Source organism: Lutjanus erythropterus, chromosome 9 (genome assembly GCF_056507025.1).
Source record: "Lutjanus erythropterus isolate fLutEry1 chromosome 9, fLutEry1.hap2, whole genome shotgun sequence".
Lineage (NCBI taxonomy): Eukaryota > Metazoa > Chordata > Actinopteri > Lutjaniformes > Lutjanidae > Lutjanus > Lutjanus erythropterus.
This window is the reverse complement of record NC_139325.1, coordinates 41,944,153-41,964,063: the sequence shown is the minus strand read 5'-3', so window position 1 is coordinate 41,964,063 and position 19,911 is coordinate 41,944,153. Positions and strand designations below refer to the sequence as shown.

Genomic DNA, 19,911 nt, shown 5'->3' with positions numbered 1-19,911 from the left:
ATGTTTGTACAGAGCTGCGAGATTACTCGAGGGACACTGAAATCCTCATTATACAAATTTGTTGATGTCTGTTTAGAGGTTTTCTCAAACGATCGAGGTTCATCTTCATTATCATACACACACAGAAATTTAAACAAATACTTCTACGTCTTACTTGCAATATTAGATTTATTCTTGCGCTAGATTTTCACTTGGCAAAAAGTGGTCAAGGTCTAACATGGAAAGGTTGCAAATAAATGTAATGTTGCAAGTTAGACAGCGTGCGGGAGTTTATTTAGCAACTTTTTGGTCCACTCATGCCTCTCCTACGCATCTGTTTAATGAAACAGACATGCAAAATTTTCTTTTGTTTTAAATTAGAATAGATTAACAAACAAAGGAGGCAAAAAGTAGGAACAATTATATGAAAGAAAGAAAGAGATATATAAGGAAAAGTAAACTACATTTACAAGGAAGATAAAATACTTACATGCATGTGTGTAAAACTGAGTAGCAGTGTAAATGATAGTGCAAAGGTAATGGGATGGTACTGTGCATAAGACTCTTCCTTGTGACAAACTTCATATATTTTTGTACTGTCTGCATCATCGTACTGCGCGAATGATCAAAGGAGACAATCTTAAAAAAAGGGAAATCATTCTCTGGTCAGAATTTTTTTGCTCTTCCACTCAAAAATGTGATTTCTGACCTTGACTTTACTGACTTGTATCTGTTCAAAGTTTGTCACTGAAGACGTGTTTTCATATTCTTCCTCTGTGTACTTCCCTGAAAACTGAGATTCAAATGCGACCTGGGCAAGCTAGATTTGGCACACAACAAATCCGAAAGCCAGTCATTGTCTAATATGATTCATGCAGACAACAAAACCTGAAACCTCCTGTGCAGAGGTTAACATTAGCTGTGTCAGCTGCTGCCAATAACAAGCTAACAAGTCAATGAACAACATAAACAAATAAAAGATGCTAACTACACTTAAGCGTTCTGAAACATACATGTTTGAGGCTCAAACAGAGACTGAATCTCTCTGATTTTCCTCTAACACTAACACTATCATTCTTCTGGTGGCAAGACTCAGAATTTCTCAAGGAGGGAGAAAGAGCAAATGTACTTCCAACCCCTTCTCAGAGTTTTTTTTTTTAACTTTTCATGTGGGAAAACCATCCCAGTGAGCATTTTTCCATTGGAAAAAAATGCCCGTGTTCACTGGTGAAAGAATGTTTGCAATCAGTTAAAAAAAATGTTTTTTTTTCACCAACGTTTATTGAATGTTCACATTTAGACTCATCCACCACATCTTCCTATTTATTTGGGCGTCTTTGTCACTCTTTATAATACTTCTACATACCTTAAGATTACTTTAAGTTGTAAAGTACTTGTGCATGCACATTAGGTTGCAGCAATCTTTATTTCATATTAAGATCTCCTGGATGTTTCTTGCTAATCCAACAGCTGAATATCTTATCAAAATGATTAAATAAATATGTTCTGTGACACATTGCCAGATGAAAAGAGGGTCAAAAGAGGCCTTAGATCTTCAGACCAAATATCAACCAGCTTTCAATTAGAAATCAATGTTTAAATCCCGGTTGGTGCTGACCGGGATGTCAAATAATTTATTGCTCATATTTTACGTACTTTAAAACATGTCTCTGGAGAGCATTTGGTATAATGAGTTTTTTCTAATAAGACCAATAAATTAAGTGCATTTTTCGTTTTGTTTGGTCCTCTTCTTCAGGCAGAGCCCTCACCGATGAAGACCACCTGGTACTGTCCTCTGGAACTGGTAAGGGCAGCTGTGTTGCACATTGAAACATGCAGGGGGGTAATGTGCCTGTGAGTCAGTACCAGTAGCCTATAAAACAGGGTAACTGTGTCAGGGACTTTCCCTGGGGCTAAAACAGGATCGTTACAGCACCATGTAGGATGTGAGGAATGAGTTCAAAGCAGCTTGATTTTAAGCCTTTTTTTTTACACATACATGGATACTGAGTGTCTCTTGTGGAACAGATTTTTATCTCAGTCATTATTTTAATTAAAGTGTCTCATGGTGTAAGACTGTTAAGTTCAATAAAAGGATAAGGTTTAATTTAGTACTTCCAACTTTTCTTTTGACAAATTTCTTTGCTACACTGAGCCACACAGATTGTTTATTCCTCTCAGTGTCAAGTATCTGCAAGAGAATCCAAAGTTTTACATTGATTTTCATGCATTCATTGCAACACGTGAAGCTGATTTCTCTGCTCTACAGTCCACTGTGGTGGAGGAAGAGGAGGATGGAGTGATCTACACAGTGGTGGTCAAACAGCAGCATGGTGCCCCTAATAGTCCGATGGTGAGTCATGTGTGACTGACTTGACACACTGTGTGAGACGACAAGGCCTCCTGTTTGCAGAAACATTAACTTCCTTTCTTGTTCTCCGTCCGTCTGTTTTCCTTCCTGTCTTCCTCCAGTCGGCGGTGTCTCGCTCCCAGTGTGTGAAAGCAGGGACAGAAGAGAAGCTGGTGCTCCACCTCCTCCACTCATTTTCTATGGGAGACTCTTCCTTCATCACTATCTTCCTCTCCACCTATCGATCCTTCACCTCCACCAAGAGAGTGCTGGACATCCTCACCGACAGGTAGAATATCTCTGAACAGTACAATTACATTTGTAGTTTTTGTTTTTGAAGATAATCTAGTTTTCAGGCTTTTTTTTTAAAGACAGAAAAAGCAATAGGTTAAACAACTGGAATGATAGCAGCTCTGTGTGCAGTGAAGCACAGTATCCACAGCAGCTGTCAGTATCCTGTCTGTCTGGGTTTGTGTCGTGTGAAGCGATGAAATCTCAGACTGATTCTGTCCTGTGGGAGCCCGGGTGGAGGAAGACAAAAAGTGAATGGAGAATTGTAGAGAGCAAATCTCATACAACAAGACTGAGAGTCCACAACTAGCAGCTCTGTGAGGCTGTGCTCAGGCAAAACAGTGATCTGAGCTAACGCTAACGAGTTAGCAGGCTTGCAATGACAATGCTAGCAGGCTGATATTTAGCAGGAATAATGTTTACCACATTCATCATTTTGATTTTGTCTGTTAGCATGCTAACAAATTAGCACTAAACCAGCGGCATCATCCAGTGGTGAAAAATGAAGCCAATGGGAAACTGTCAAGTACTGCAGTTTCTCCAATGGCCACTTGAGGCTGGTTCCAAAAGTGAGTCTTTACAGCAAAAAATAAACATTTTTACAGCCTGGTACAAAAAAATGTTTTTGGTCTCTATATCTAACTTCCCTGTTAATGACAACTGTACAGGGGTGAATTTTTATATAACTCACCCATTTAAATTGTGTTAAGCCTTAAAGCTATGTATAATTAAGGGGTGCCTGCTTTGAGTAAGAGATTGATAACAGATTGATTGGCTGGCTGTTAGGTAGCCGCTTTCATTTTTGGATCAGCCAGGAGTTAGGCGCTGCTGAAATGGCGGCGGCCAGGGCCAACATACTCTGAGCTTCTGGCAGTGACGTCACAGATGCTCTGTCGAATGCACTAAACACAAACGTACAGCTGATGGGAACGTTGTCCATTTAACAGTTGTTCAGATATTTCACTCAAAACCCCAAATGTCAGCCTCATGGTGTCATTAGGCTGTATTCATACCGAATCAACAAACATGCTAGTCCTTCTGTTCATTTGAATGGGGCTAGTTTGTTTGGGCTGTGGTGCGTAGGGGATGCCAAACACACAGTAGCCTTGCAGCGAAAAGTTGAAACAGAATCAACTTTGGAGAAATGCAACCCAATATCACATGGCAGTGGCCAATCACATCACAAGGATCAGACTTTTTGCGGTCAGCCTGAAATATTCGTGAAACCAGTTGTGATTCTGATGTCCGATGGACCAAACAATGATACTCTCCTTATTGTTTCCCTTCTTGGCTTATTTCACGTTCCCAGCTTCGAGGCCTGGGTCTCTATTGCACTTTATGCTCCAAAATACCAACACCAGTAAGCTTCTTTTGGTTTGTGTTCATTTGTTTGAGAGAGAGAGCAGCGGCAGTCAAGTGAGCTAGAGAAAAACAACAACGTTATTTTCCAAATATTTCAGAGTAGTGATGTTCTAAAACACACATGAACACTCCCACACCCCTGCATAACTCTGCTTTAATTGCTGGTCTGTGCATATTTGCACCAAATTTCATCCATCCACTGCTGGTGCAAAACTGGTTGATCAATTTACTTTACAACAAATTTTCATTCTCAGATGTAGTCTAGCTTTGCAGTTTCTCTTCAAGCTGAGTCTAATTTATACACTGGGCTCTAGATTAACTTTACGCAGAGACACTTCACAATGCAGAAGCACCTGTGTGCCTATTTACATAAAATAACTGCAGCTCAGTTTTTTCCTTTGCAACATAACTCAGCAAAAAAACTTGCTTGTAAAAGCTTGGCTCTGTTAAAAAGGCTTTATTAAATAATGGAGGCATTTATATGAAACACCTGTTTGGAAAGTTCTTCTAAAGAAGCAACACAAAGGAGAATCAGTTTAGACTCCAGGCAACATGCGCCGTTTACCTGTTACAACAACACCTTTGCTAAAAAGCATCTTGAGAAAAACAAGCCGTAGATAAATTTATCACAAAGCATAAGTATTATTTATGGCATAGCAGATGCACATATTTGAATAATGTGAAATCTGATGTGTCTGTTTTTTTCTGCTCCACTTACTTTTGTTTTTTGTTAACAGATTGGAGAACCCGCCTGGGGACAGTGAGAGGAGCCAGACGAGACAATCTTTCAACAAGTCAGTTTTTGAAAATGCTATCCAATGTCTTTGTGGAACTTTTAGTATGACATGTGGTGTGTACCTAAATATATGTATGGAGCTGTGGGCCATAACTACATCTTCTAAAACAAGACTTTTAAACAAGTTAACATCAACAGAAAACACCAGAACAGAAGACATAAACAGAACATCCAAACCAATATTCAAATCCAATATTCACTCGTTGATTGATGGTTGATGATAATTTTCACTGTTAATTATTCTATAGATTATTTTTATTGCTTGGTCTATAAAATGTCATAAAATGGTGAAAAATGTTGATCACTATTTTCCAAATCCTGAAATGACCTTTTTTTTTGTGTCCATACAACCCAAAGATATTGTCTTTACTATGAAAGATGAGTAAAGAAACCAGAAAATAATCACATTTGAAAAGCTAAAATCTGAGATTTTAGACATGTTTATCAAAAAATGCCTCAAAATGATTAATCAATTAACAGAATAGCTGGTGATTAATTTAAATAATAATCTCTAAATCTTTGAAATCTTCAGTTTGGTGCCGGGCAGGTAGAGTATAGGTAGGTAAAGTGTTTTTGCTGAAAACAGCTCCTTGCTGCTAGAAACCAGGTTGATGAGTGAGGTAGCTAAAACAAAATCTTACACACTGGTCCTTTAATTTCTTTAGTTTTCTTTTTTTTGTTATTTGTATTATTATGTAGATGTTAGCTGTCGTTTGAATCCTATACTTTGTTCTTTATGCCTCCACACCAGTGATTGCCCTGGACGGAGGCATTATGTTTTTTCGTTCTCCATCCCATTTTTGTGAAGACGATATCTCAAGAACGCCTCGATGGAATTTGGAGGTCACTGCAACCTCACAAAACACATTTTTGGCCATAGCTCAAGAATTCATATGTTAATTATTTCACAAAATTATCTAGCAGGATAAAATTATGAGACGATGTCATTTTGTAAACTAAAGGTCAAAGGTCAGATTCACTGTGACATAATGTTCAGCTCTCTATCAGCCCTCTGCACTCTTCTGTAAAGAATAGTAAAAAAAAAAGTCTCTCAGTGAAGACAGCATGTTTCTCACTTGGAATTATTGACTGGAATCATACATGTATAGTGATAACATCTATTTTGCCAGAAAAAACACTTTTCAACTTTTTTAAAAATTCCTTCAAAATCTTCTTATATGAGTCTGGACAGACTGGGATTCTGCCACAAGGTGGTAATTCATTTTTTGAGAGAGGTCCAAGCTTACTTGCTGTAAGGATAAAATTCAACCTGTGATAAACATTCAGCCTCTGTTAAATCTTGTACAATCTCGATCCTTTGCTTCCACGAAATTATAGACACATCTCTAAGCTGCTTTTCTTGTCTAAACCCCTTGAGAACGTGATTTCTGGGCAACTTTTTAGATGTGTTGGAAAATATCAATATATTCAATCAATTCCAATCTGGAATGACTTGTTTATCTGCGCCTGGGAACCTGCACCAGCTCAGGGTTTAGACCAGAAACAGATGCAAGTCCCACTATCACATCCGCTGTCAGTGGCTCCCAGCGAAATCTGATGATTGATTTAAAAATGATTCTTTTAATGTACAAGACAGAAGCTGTTTCCTAATAACCTCATGTACCTCCGAGGAACCGCTTTATTCTCAGAACTCTGAACCGTCTGGCAGTCGAGGCTAAAAAACAAAAGATTGTCATCATTTCTAATGTTGTGATTCATAGAGTTTGAAGAAGGATGTGGACATGCTGAATCAGTATGAGTGTCAGGAAGAAAAGGTTGAATCATTTCTTCCTTCAACATTTCTCTCCTCATTTCTGCAGAGCGGTGTGTACAGTGTTCAGTACGTGGCTCTCTGAGTATCCCGAAGACTTTAAGAGCTTGGGGGAACCCTCTCGCCTGCTGCGTCTGGCTCCACTCCTCCCCCAGGACTCCTCATCTGCAGCTGACCTCCGTGCTCGCCTCCTCAGGATAGCTGAGGAGCTCAGCGAGAAAGCCCTGCTCCCTGATTCCCAGAACGGTCTGTATTTTAACAGGGATTTAAATGACACTCTTAAGGCTTCGCTAGATGAGGTTTTCATGTAGAAATACACTCAGACTTACACTTCCTCTCAGTGTAAATCCCAAACTGGGGCTGCAAAAGACAAAAAAAAAAAAAAACATGCGCTGGCTTTCTGTCGCATCCCTGATTAGAGAAATGGAACTGCTTTAGAAGTGTATTTTCAGACCAGTTGTAGGGTTCTGAACTCTGAGTTGTTAAAAACTCCTGAGAACTGGATCATTTTACTAAAATATTCTGGACACTACAGGTGCTTTGTTATGAATCTTATGCTATTATCTCTGCTATGATAGTTTAGATCATTTTAGCTTGTAGCTCATTGGCTAGAAATGTAGGTTTGTCTGTCTTTTGTCCCACCATTTTGTTACAAAATGAAATCTATTATATTATTATATATATTTATTATATTAAAGGGATTGCCAGTATAGCCAGTATTGAGTCTAGTGCTAGTGAGCAATGCTAGCATGCTAACCTGCTAAATCAAGATGGTGAAGATAGTAAACATTGCACCTGCTAAACATCGGCATGTTGGTGTTGTGGCTGTGAGCTTGTTGCCATGCTAACATTAGCATTTAGCACAGCTTCAGATCTACCAGCAATAGCAGCTTTTCCACTGAAAGTAACTGTACTTTTAATTCCAGGAACTGCTTTTTAAGGAAAGTTTTCTAAATCCTGTTGTTGTCTGCGTTTCCACCATGGTCTAAACACCAGTGAAGATTAGGCAAAGTAGTCAGTTAATGTATGAAAAAGCAGCATCTGTTTTTATGTGACTTTTTTTGCGTAGACTGATGAACAGGCATGATGAGCAAAAAACAAACTTGTTTGTGACCACAGATCTTTAGAAATTGTAGCTTGGAAATAAAATCTATACCAATCAGCGCTGCCAGCCCTGCCCCTAAAGTTTCTGAACTTATGGAAGGTACTAAACCACCAAGCAGGGACTCTTTTTAAGTGATGTCCCTAGAACTCAATTTCATTCCTGGCCCCTGCAGTGCAAAGTTCCTCCAAAGGTTTCTGGTACCTGGGAAAAATTCCTGTGGTAAAAACACGACTCTTGACTTAATCTTCTTCTCTCTCATTCCCTAATCTCGTCAAGTGAAGTATCTCATTATCTCAAGATTTTCTCATCAAAACAAGATATTTAGTTTCCATGAGGTTTCCTGAGGTAACTGCATGACTAATCTTTATCATGCAAAAAGGATTGAAAAGATATACAGTGCCAACAAACAAAGGTGTGTCTTATATTCTGAATCTACAGTTATACTGAACACCATTATCGTTTGCAGATCAGACCGGTTTCACCAGCCCTCCTCCTGATGCCTCCAAGTTTGAACCCACCAGCATCCTGGGATTCACTGCAGCAGTGATCGCTGAGCAGCTCACTAAGATAGAGACAGTGAGTTCACTTTTAAGTCTGAAAGCATCTTTTAATAAAATATTGACCAATCATACCCAAATTTAATAGCTTAGAGTTGTTAAAGGGATAGTTTGAGTTTTTTGAAGTGGAGTTATATGAAGTACGTAACCATAGTCAGTGTATTGTGGTTGGCAGAGAAGCAGCAGGAGTACTGGTGCAGGAAGCAAAGCAATGTGCTGCTCTGGACAGGGTCAGCAACAAAATGTATTTCAGCTACCTAAAAATAGGCGCACATAAAAAAAATCAATATCAGTTTAAGTGTACACTATATTTAGAATGTTTTCACAGATTTACCTCGCTGTCACACAGCATTTCTCAACAGGAAACCACCATAAGACAAATATTGCGCTCTCCAAAGCAACCAAACTCCTGGACAAAAGGGTTATTTTACCTTGCAGAACACAGGAAGTTCTCATCTATTGTTGCCTCAGTCACTTAATTTGTTTGTGTTATTGTGTGACTTTGGTGAATCCAAATAAAGCTTCTAAAACACTGAAATCCCACAATAACACAAACAAACAAACTAATCAATCAAACAGTGTTGGACCTGCAACTCCTGTGTTCTTCAAGGTAAAATTACAGTTTTTTTCTGGTTGCTTTGGAGAGAGCGATAGTTTGCTTATATACCGGCTGTTTCCTGTCTGTTTTTTGGTGGGTAAAATTTATTTTGTGCCTAGCTAAGCAGTGCATTACTTAACTTCCTTTGCTGGTACTCTTGGGATTTGGTTTACAGAATATGTTTGCGTGTTTGCATTGAATGGTTTGATTTCGGACTTTTAGGAAACACACAGTTATTTATAGATCTCTTTGCTGTCACTTGTCAGGAGCTGTTTGTCCGTCTGGTGCCGTACCACTGCCTCGGATCACTGTGGTCCCAGAGGGATAAGAAAGGAAGGGAAGGCGTTTGTTGGTCTGTCCGGGCCACGGTGCGTCAGTTCAACAAGTTGGCCAATGCAGTTTTAGCATCCTGCCTTTGGCCTACGAAGCTGCGCAGCCAGCAGAGAGCCCGACTGCTGGAGAAATGGATCAGTGTGGCAGAGGTCAGCATACAAAAATCAAAGGTCACAGCTCTGAAAATATAGGATTTTGTGCCATACAAGCTTTTTACAAGGGTTTATCACGAAATGGCACTGTTAACAGTTTGTCAGTTGGGCTTTTAAGTCTTCCAAAAACCCTCAACTGTGCATTTTCCTACAATAAACCCCCATTAATCCCCTAACCATAATCCTATTCTGAGCTCTGACTTTGCACATACCATCTGAAATTCACAGTCTGCTTGGTTTCTGCTGTTACTGTAGTTGTGATTTCACTTTAATCAATAGCCGAGAGCTAAACACAGTAATGAGGTCTTGATTTATGGTTCTTTTTTGGACAAAGCAACAGCAAATAACAAAATAGCACTCTCTCTATTTGGGTGCATTTGAAAAGATTGTTAAAAATCAGCATATTTTGATACTGGAAGGAGACTTACAGTTCTAGTACACCTTTAGGAAATGGAATAGGAAGTGTACTCTGCATGAACAGTACGTACCGGGATTGTGCTGAGTCAAAAATGTGATGCAGAACCTCAAGGCAAACAGTAAAGGATTGAATCAGCTTAAAAGTGTCAGTGTTATACAAGAGAAATGTAGATTAACTGACTTATGTAACAGTGTTATGGTTATTATGTACAATAGATTTCTTTTAAAATATTTAAGAGCTCACAGCAACGAGAGGATCAGCTCACACACACACACACACACACACACACACACACACACACACACACACACATAAACATATCCTGTCCTTGGTTGTTATGGTCACATGAGCAGTTATATTCCTTACCAGGCCTCTTTATCTGTGAATAATACGAAGCTTCTCTCCTGTATGAAGCTGCATTTCTCATCACATACACACAAAGACACAGACTCACACACTAACATCCTCTTTGGCAAAGTGGGGTATCACTGGTTTGCTGCCAAACTGCCGTTCTGAGCTCATCGCAGGTTTCTTCTGGGACAAACCTCTTTAGCAGTATACATTATTCAGCACCTCAGGCCGACACTGTAACTGAATACCAGCCAGCTCCACAGCCACAGGTGTTCTCAGTTACAGTGAGCATATGTGTGTCTGTCTGTGTGTGTGTGTGTGTGTGTGTGTGTGTGCATGCAAATGAGTGCATTTATCTGTGTGTATATGTGTGTGCTTGCAACAGGAGTGCAGAGCCAGGAAGAACTTCTCCTCGCTATATGCCATCGTGTCAGCCCTGCAGAGTAACCCCATCCACCGGCTGAGGAAGACGTGGCAGGACACTGACAGGTCTGCAGCTCAACAACTGTCTCTTTAAAAAAAGAATTAAGATTTAAAAAATCAAGGCTTTGTCATGTGCAATTTCACACTGAGAATTTACACTGAAGAATGAAATTCCTAGTTTGCAGTACTTTTTGATTTCGGTCATAAAAAAATACTCAAAAGCTAAAAAAAAGTCAGGACAACATGAAAATGAACAACTTGCAAGTAATGAGAGAAGTATACATTTAAATGATTATAAAAATGAACAAAAACAGCTGAAGAAGATTATAAAGAATTACATATAGAAACACAGAAGAGGAATTCACAAAATACTGGAGTAAAAAGATCAAGGAAATGGTGTAGAATGGTAAAACTGAAATAAATTAATTATAGGAAAGTACAGAAGGATCCTTCCCTCCATCCTTTTCTCTTCCCCTGATTTCTTTTTTCTCTTCCTCTACCTTTGTTTCATATCCTTCATTCAGTCTGTAAAAACTGTGTAAATGTGGCGGGATGAATAAAATAAGTGATGAATTTAATAACTTGCAATGAACAAACATGCAATAAAGTCATTTAAAAAATGACTAAAAAATAAAACAATGAATAAAACAGTTGAAAAGTCTGACATGCAACAGTTGTGCAAATCTGTATCATGACTCAGGGGTGAAACTGTAGTTTTGATCTGTACCATGCATTGGGACGTGTAATACTGTAGATATTGTAATAGTAAGTAATTGAGGACTTTATTGACCTCTGCTGGTGACCGAGGAATTGCAGCGGTGATAATAAAGGTCTCTAGTTCACATTATAGTCTTATTTTCAAAATAAAAGCTCTTTCTCACTGTCTCATAACTATAATTTTGTTATTGTGCATGTTCACTGATTGTCACAACTACTGTAAATGGAACAGAGACATATTATCAAAATAGTCTGCAGTAAATGTATTAATTGATTAATAATCGTTAAGACATTGTTCACTGTTTTCTGATATTTTATTGACTGAAGGGTTAATCAATTAATTGAATCATACCATATTACCAAATTGAAAATACTTTTAAGTTTTAAAAAGTATGTATGGTATAATAATCTTCAGATGTGCAGAACTTCATCCCTTGTTTTGCTGTCCAGTCAGGGCTGATGGTATTTGTAGTCTATTGAAGCAGCATGGACTTCAATAGACTACATATGCCATAAACTCCGATTGGACATCCTCATAAAAAGTGTTGAATTGTCCATTTAATACAACTTAAGCATGGTTAGGAAGAGGAGGAAAGTTTCTTTACAGTTTCAAACAACATTATAGGAAACTGATGATAACCTTAGAATACTTTATTTATGTCTTAAGCACCAAGGCAACCTTGTAAATAAACCTGAAGTCAACATCATGAAGAAGCAGAAGTAAAGTGTCTTTGCTTAATCTAAAACAAAAAAAACATGCCACTTCAGCAAGTATTGTCCCCTCAACAGCAAACCCAAACCATTTTCAGTCACGGCATGGTCTCTGAATCATCAGTTAACATTTATACTACATTTTTCCTTCAGTCTCTCATCATCAGAAAATACATGCTTTTGATCATGCAGACTCTTCAAATTCAGCTCCAGAAACATATCTTCATTACATTTCAAATGTATGAACATTACAATATTTTTGTGCAATAATTCAACTGTGCAATATTGTTTGCAATAATAATTATCTATGCACTGACATCAGTAGTGCAACAAATTTATATTTCAGATAATACTCTTAGTTTCTTTCTTTGTTTATAATATTCTTGAAGTTTAACACACGTATTTATAAACCCAGTTTTTAGCATTATGTTTATTCATATTGTTTGTTCATTGTAATTAAATATTGTAATATACATACATATACATGTAATTTGTAAATATAGTTATATATTGTGGTATGGTGCACATATTTCTACATTTCCTCTTTTTTCTGTTTGATATTTTTCTTATACTCCTCTTTGCTATATATTTCTGTTGTTGAATGGGAGTAACTTTATCACTAATAAAGTAATTCTGAACATGACTTTTCTGTTCTGGTCTCTGGACAGGGAGGCAGTGAGGAGATATGAGGAGCTGTCAGAAATCTTCTCAGACAAGGACAACTACTCACAGAGCAGAGAACTCCTGAAGGAGGTAAAAAAACATCATGGAAATGTGGGATACAGTATTTTCAAAATTGGTTGGGTTAACAACAGGAAATGAGGCAGAATGATTGTATAATACATATATTACACAACGTTAATAAAACAGGTTCAGTGAGAAATTTGATCTTGTATTCATGGCACACAGGGGCCTTTTTCTACTTTGGTCCTGACACAGCATGAAATCAGTTTTATTTGGTTTGAAGTGAAACGCTTGAGTCTGAATGCATATTTCCGTGATATCTTGTTGTGTGATCACTTGTGTGCTGGCTAATGATTCAACTAATTGTTGTTAGAGGCTGGAGGAGCAGTTTCTTGTGCTTGAAAGCTGCCAGTTTGAACTCTCAGTCACAGGGTTTTGTTCTGGAGTCAGATTTCAACAACTCTTTTCTGATATTTTGGCCTTGTTTCAGCCCTATTCTTACTCAGATCTGTGCTGTTCTTGGATGCTTGTACTGCTCATCTTTTCACCGCGTTGTTGAAAAAATCTTCAAAGATATTTTTTTTCTCTAACTTTCTCCCTGTCACTGCAGACACTTCGGGTTTACGCCTGTGTGTAAACTGCGGATGCATTATCTCCTGAAGCAGTAGTGTCACATTAAGAAAGAAAGATACCGCAGGTCTTGGTTTGGGACTTAATTACCTGAGCTTGACTCAATATTATCACAATTTTGGGCCTTATGAAATGACTGTTTAATTCATGAGCTAATCTATGTGGAAAACAAAATGTCAAATACTCTCTGTGCCTCTGATATCTTTTATTGTGCTAACATCATGAGAATTAAGCAGGATGTCGTTAAACAAGACTAAAAGTCTACAGCCACACCAGCAGCTCTGTGAGGTGGAAGCAAACATGCACGCATACTAACATGCTCACAGTGACATCACCAACATACTGATGTTTAGAAGGTATACTATGGTAACCACCGTACTTGTGCGTGTTTGCATGCAAATGTTTGATAATTAACTCAAAGTACACCTGAGATGTTCATGAGAATGTCATTAGTTTTGCAGATTTTTTGCAAATTTGATGATGGATGATTGCACTAGATGAAAAGTCACAAAGTTTTCCTGTGAAGTCATCCTGTGAAAAAACATGTTTGTACTAAATTTAATAACATTTAAAAGTGTGACACATTTAAAGGGATAGTTCATCACCCAAAAATTCTCTGCTCACCCTCATGTCCATTGAAAGTCGTGTTTAAGTTTTTAGTCCACAAAACTGCTGGAGTTTCAAAGGAAAACAGTGCTGCAGAATCTCCCAAACAAACAGTATAAGTGAACGGTAACCAGTTTTCAAATGTAAAAAAAAAAACAACGAAAGCTTCAACATGCCAAATTTACTTGAAATCATAAATAGATTTAGCACAAATGCTAAATTGCTAATTCCTCTGAATCCATCCAGTAGTTGTCCAGATATTTCAGTCTGGTCCAAAGTAGTGGAGTGACCAGCCAACATGCATGCAGACTGCGGGCATACAGCGGCGTCTGTTAAGCCTCTAACTGCAGCTGTGAAAAACCCTATGACTCTTCTGCACTTTGACTGATATCTCACATCCTGGTGACGAGCATCCCATAATTTGAACGACAATAATGTGTCTGTCAAGTGCCACTAGTGGACCACATTTTTTAAATTGCACAGACTGATGTCGAGCCTTATCCTCGGCTGCAAACAACATTGAGTGGTAGAGATTTATGACTGCTTTTAAAGACCAGAAACCAGTCTAATCTGGTTGAGTAGAACTGCCCTTATTCTGTCAACACTTTCACTTCAATGTGAGACACTCATGTGAAGACGTACATTATATTTAGTTTGCACTGTGTCAGAGAGTTGAGGAAGTTGGCAGGATTAGCTGTGTTTTCATTCGCTGTTATGGTGCAGTGCAGCATCAATACCTTTGCATTAGCTGCGATTTTACCCGTGATACCCCCAAAGGAATTCATCCAAACATTTGCTTTCATTTTGAAGGCTTCACTTCAAGCTTTGATTCCAGAAAAACACCACTGCCTTCTGTTGCCCTTTGATTTTTTTTCTTTTCAGCACAGTTACTTGCTTCCCTTCATCTCTCAGCTTGTCTAAAAATGACTACAACGAGCAGACAGAGTGTAAGATGAATGATTCAGACTAATAAAAGACTTGCTAAAAGTTTGGGGAAAGAAATTATTCATAACACTGTCATTGAGGCATTTAGCAGTGTAACAGCAGTTTATTATATAGCATGAAAACAGACTATGTCTTCTTGGCTACTGTCAAGTTGTCATGACAACTCCTTATACTGAGCAGTGGCAACTTATTAGTGTCATAGAAATTGATGTTTATGTCAGTTGTCATCACAGGATCCAACTTTATCAAGTTAAATGGTACATTTATGATAATTAATATTTTTTATAATGGCATATATATATTTTATCACCCTGAATATGATTTTTTTTTATCAAATAAAAGCCCATGTAGAGTCTAGTTTGGGTTAATGAACAATAGGTGATTTGAGAGTGGATAGTATCCCTCTTGTTAAAAAAATGACCAAATGCATCCCCCGCAATTAGCCTGCCTCCCCCCTCTCCATCCCACAGCAGCAGATTGCAGGGGCAGAGGGGTTGTTTAGTTGAAAATGTTAGTCTGGTCTTCCTGATCCTTTATCTCACTGAGGTTTGCACAAGTTAGAATCCATGGCCCAAACCGTGGCTCTGAATTATCAGTATCTGAGCTGTTCTGTGAATTCTTAAATCCATGAGAGTAGCAGATTTGTAATCGCAGCCTTTTCTCCCACACTTTGGTCAGTTTTGTCAGTTTCGTCTTGGATCTCTAACATCCGCTCAACTGTAGTGCTCAATAGGGTCATTCATGAGTCAATTTGCAAGTCACAGATCAACAAAATAACTGTGTCCATCAAACATCACTGTGTACATAATCATAAAAGTTAAACAGTATCCAGGTTTCTGATTGTCTGCCTGCTGGTTTGTCTTCATTTCTAACATCACTACGCCACTATGAGATGGTCCAGAGACCTGGATGAGGTGTTTACATGCCACAGTAGACTGGTTTCTATCGGGGTACTATCAGTAGCATATCCAGGTTTCTGGAAACTGGGGTTTGGTCTTATCTAGGTTTCTGAAACTGGGATAAGCTGTTTTATGCAATAAATAACCAAGATGCTCCAAGAACCAAACCAGGATACTAATGTGCATCCAAATGCACTCATAGAATTTCAGATGTTTCATTTTTCTGAGCGCTCTCAGGACCTCTCATCCATGTTGGTTAAAACGTGTTTTGAAGTCCAGACTTATTAAACGTCTGCTGATGAGGATCATGTGATATGACTGAAATATCCAGAACAGCTACTAAATGGACACAACAAATCACAGCTGTTTCCAAGATCAAGAATGAACTTTAACCTGAGAATTTCCTTGCGTTTGTCCTGCAGGAGGGCACGTCAAAGTTCGCCAACCTTGACAACAGGCTCAACAACAAACATCTTAACAGGGTAAGTTGACTGGGCATAGAGACGGTCAGCGGTGGAGCTTTTAGGGTGACAGGCTTGTTTCTGAAGGGTTGAACATATTAGGTTAGGGAAAATGAACTCCCACATGCATAGTTCAACATTTATAAATGATTCTCACTGGGGTGCCAAATCATTTTAAGTCACCAAGACATTTCAGATAGTTTCAGTCTCAGCGGAGTAACTTAAAATGACCTCGACATTAAGTCACTGAGGCAAAACCTCAGATCTTCAAGCACATAAAAAAGAACAATTCTCACTAACTTTACAGCCCACGTCTGGTGTGCATACCAATCATTTTAGCCTGAGGAGTGATACACCCCCACAGGCCTTTATGGGAGACCTTGGAAAATTTAGGAATGATGTAAGACCCTGCAAAAGTGTCATTAGTATTGTAAAAGTTAGGGGACAAAATGTGGTGTAACATCTTGAGAAAAATGTGGTTGAAGTTGAACTATTTTTAGGGTTTATGAATCTGATCTGATTGTATATACAATGCAGCCATCAGCACTCTGGAATAAATGACAAAAATCTGGTTTTACTGAGAGCTTAATAATGGATTTCAAAACTTAAAGGACTTGAAAATGCTGTTTTCCTACGAAACCCTGCATTCAAACATTGACACTGATGTCGGTTTTTGCTAAGCGGGGGGGTGTTTCAGTGGTTTGATGGAGGGTTGTAAGGGGGATCGACCGGCATGCAGCAGCGAAGTGGAACAGAGAGGCTGTCGCGTGTGTGTGTGTGATGTGCTGAATCCTGAGCCATCGTTTGAAAAATAGCTGCAGGCGACTGCTCTGAAATCCCTCGCTGTGTGGGCTCTTTACGATGTGAATAGAAACCTCAGGGGAACGGATGAAACACTTCTTTCTCTCTCTCTCTCTCTCTCTCTCTCTCTCTCTCTCTCACTCTCTTTTTTTTTTTTACACAGTCCAATGCCCAGGGCACCGTGCCCTACCTGGGTATCTTCCTCACAGACCTCACCATGCTGGACACGGCGGTCAAAGACAGGCTGGATGTAAGTCACTCTCATCTCTATCAAGGGGAAAGCCGGTCACAACCCCTGGAAGTTGCTCAGTATTTTACAATTATCAGACTGACATAACACATCCTGTTCCTCTCTTTGCAGAATGGCTACATCAACTTTGACAAAAGGAGAAGGGTGAGTGTTGAAATATGCATCAGTTGAATAATTTACCTAAAGCACCAACTCCAAAAGAGTTGTGCTGTGTAAATAATGAATACACACAGAATTCATTGATTTGCAAAAACTTCTGACTTGTATTCAATTAAATACATTACAAGGGCAAGATATTTAATGTTCAAACTGATAAACTAGTTTTTTTTTTGTAAATATACACTCATACTGAATTTGATGCTTGCAACATGTTTCAAAAAAGATTGTTGTTTACTACTGTATTACATCAGCTTTTCTTTTAAGTAAGCGTTTGGGAACTGGACACTCATTTTGAAAAGTTTTGAAAGTGAAATTCTTTCCCATTCTTGCTTGATATACGACTTCTGGTGCTCAAGAGTCCAGGTCTGGACTAAAGGAAGGTCAGTCTAGTACCTAAACTCTTTTACCGCAAAGCCACGCTGTTGTAACACATGCAGAATGTGTCTTGGCGTTGTCTTGCTGAAATAAGCGGAGGCGTTTCTGAAAACGACATCTGGATTGCAGCATATATTGCTCCAAAACCTGTATGTACATTTCAGCGTAATGGGGACGTCAGTGTCGAAACTGAAAACGATTTGAAATGTGGACTTGAAATGTGGATCAGGCCACAGCACACTTTTCCACTTTGCTTCAGTTCATGTCAGATGAGCTCGAGACAACAGCGTTTCTGGATGTTGTTGTTTTTCACTTTGCATGGTCTTAACTTGCATTTGTAGCTGCAGCATCAAACTGTGTTGACCGGCAAACATTCGTGTAGTTGTATCTTTTATAGAATCATGGCAGTTTTTAATGTAGTACCACCTGAGAGGTCAAAGGTCATGAGCATTCACTGTTGCATTTTTGGCCTCTTGCATGTAGATTTATCTGGATTCTCTGAATTTATTTTATGATATTACAGATTGAAGATGGTGAAATTCCTAAATTCCTTGCAGTTGTGCATTGAGAAACATTGATGTTGGAATATTTGGCTGCATATTTTTACATTAAGTGATGAACCACACCCCATCTTTGCTTGTGAATGACTGAGCCTTTGGAGGGTGACGTTTAATACCCAGTCATGATACTGTCACCTGTTACCAATCAACCAGTTTACCTGTGAAGTTTTCCAAACTGGTGTTTTCTGAGTAATCCACAACTTTCACAGGTTTTTGTTGCCCTTGTTTTAACTTTTGTAGAACATGTTGTAGGCATCAAATTCAGAATGAGTGTATATTTACAAAAAAACAAAGTTTATCACTTTGGTTCTGGTTTTATTTACATTTTACACAACGTCCCAACTGTTTTGGAATTGTGGTTGTAAAATAAGACACATTACATTTAGCTGATGCTCTGATACTGAGTAGTGTTGTGGACTAAACTTCTGGTTCTGCAGCCCTGACATAACAAGCAGGTAGTAAAGTGTGCATGAGTAAGAACTGTAGCACTCTGACAAAAATCCTGTTAGAGAGAAGAAGTGAACAGAGTAAGAGCTGTAAAAAGAGGAGGATAATTTTTGGGATAAGAGAGTATTAGAGCGAGCAGAGGTAACGTGATATCAGAGGGAGGAAATGATTAAGTGGAGGGCGCTGTGAGGTGCAAGATGTGGGGAAAAAAAGATCTGCCACAGCAGTACTAGATCTGCCAGCATGGGTGCTTTTTTTATTATGAAACTTTGTGGTGACATGTCTCTCTGTTAACAGGAATTTGAGGTTTTAGCTCAAATCCGGCTCCTGCAGTCTTCCTGCAAAAACTGTGTTTTCACCATTGACGAGGCCTTCACACAGTGGTATCAGAGCGTACCGACACTAACAGAGGAGCAAAGGTAAATATCTGTACCAGGAAGGTTAAACTCATTTTAGTTCAAGAAGCAAATACAGCCCAATTTCATCTCAAGTGAGCTAAACCAGTAAAACCATTGCATGATAACCTAGATAAGATAAGATAAGATAAAATGAGATAAGATAAGATACAATGAGATAAGATTAGATAAACTTTATTGATCCCACATGGGGAAAATTCACACGTTACAGCAGCTGGAAAGTAGTATAGTATAGTAGTATATTAAAAAATCCACATATATACATATATGGACAGATATATTGATAATTGTCCAGAATAATTGCACAGATGTTGTAAAAAACACATGGTGTGTTGCATGTTACTAAGTGAAAAATAAATGGCATTGCCTTGCAAATGGATAATTGCATAGAGATGCAGAGATCTGGATGTGTAAAGTGTGCAAAGAAGCACAAGCAGATTCTGAAAACATTCACAGTTAATGAACCATCCATTTACAAATGACGAACAGCTTGAGATGTCTTGAGAAAAATAAATGCAGTTTCAACAGTATGTCTCAGTTTTTCCACATTCAGTCAGTCATACTGTCATTACAAGTGAAGAAATAGGAACTGGTCCATTTTTCTTGGAAAGACAGATACTTTTATCCTTTTTGGCAAAGATATTTTCGACTGGGAGCTCCTGCATGAACAGTAGTCTCTGACTGACTGCGTTGTGTCATTTAGCCTTTTACGTAAGCTTGTGGGATCAATAATAACGTATCCAGCACAGGGTCTGTTACTCTTA

The 19,911-nt window shown here is 38.6% G+C and overlaps 1 protein-coding gene across 2 annotated transcripts in view; it reads left to right on the top strand.

Moving 5' to 3' along the window:
• Positions 1–19,911, top strand: part of rgl2 (ral guanine nucleotide dissociation stimulator-like 2) — a 42,137-nt gene that overhangs the window by 17,291 nt on the left and 4,935 nt on the right. For both annotated transcript variants that reach the window (XM_084727650.1, XM_084727651.1), the window contains 13 exons: positions 1,736–1,783; positions 2,249–2,332; positions 2,452–2,618; positions 4,720–4,776; positions 6,599–6,795; positions 8,121–8,230; positions 9,076–9,291; positions 10,449–10,552; positions 12,583–12,667; positions 16,101–16,160; positions 17,104–17,190; positions 17,302–17,334; positions 19,029–19,150. In XM_084727650.1, the coding sequence (XP_084583776.1) occupies positions 1,736–1,783; positions 2,249–2,332; positions 2,452–2,618; positions 4,720–4,776; positions 6,599–6,795; positions 8,121–8,230; positions 9,076–9,291; positions 10,449–10,552; positions 12,583–12,667; positions 16,101–16,160; positions 17,104–17,190; positions 17,302–17,334; positions 19,029–19,150 (1,370 nt within the window). The remainder of the gene's footprint in view (positions 1–1,735; positions 1,784–2,248; positions 2,333–2,451; positions 2,619–4,719; positions 4,777–6,598; positions 6,796–8,120; positions 8,231–9,075; positions 9,292–10,448; positions 10,553–12,582; positions 12,668–16,100; positions 16,161–17,103; positions 17,191–17,301; positions 17,335–19,028; positions 19,151–19,911) is intronic.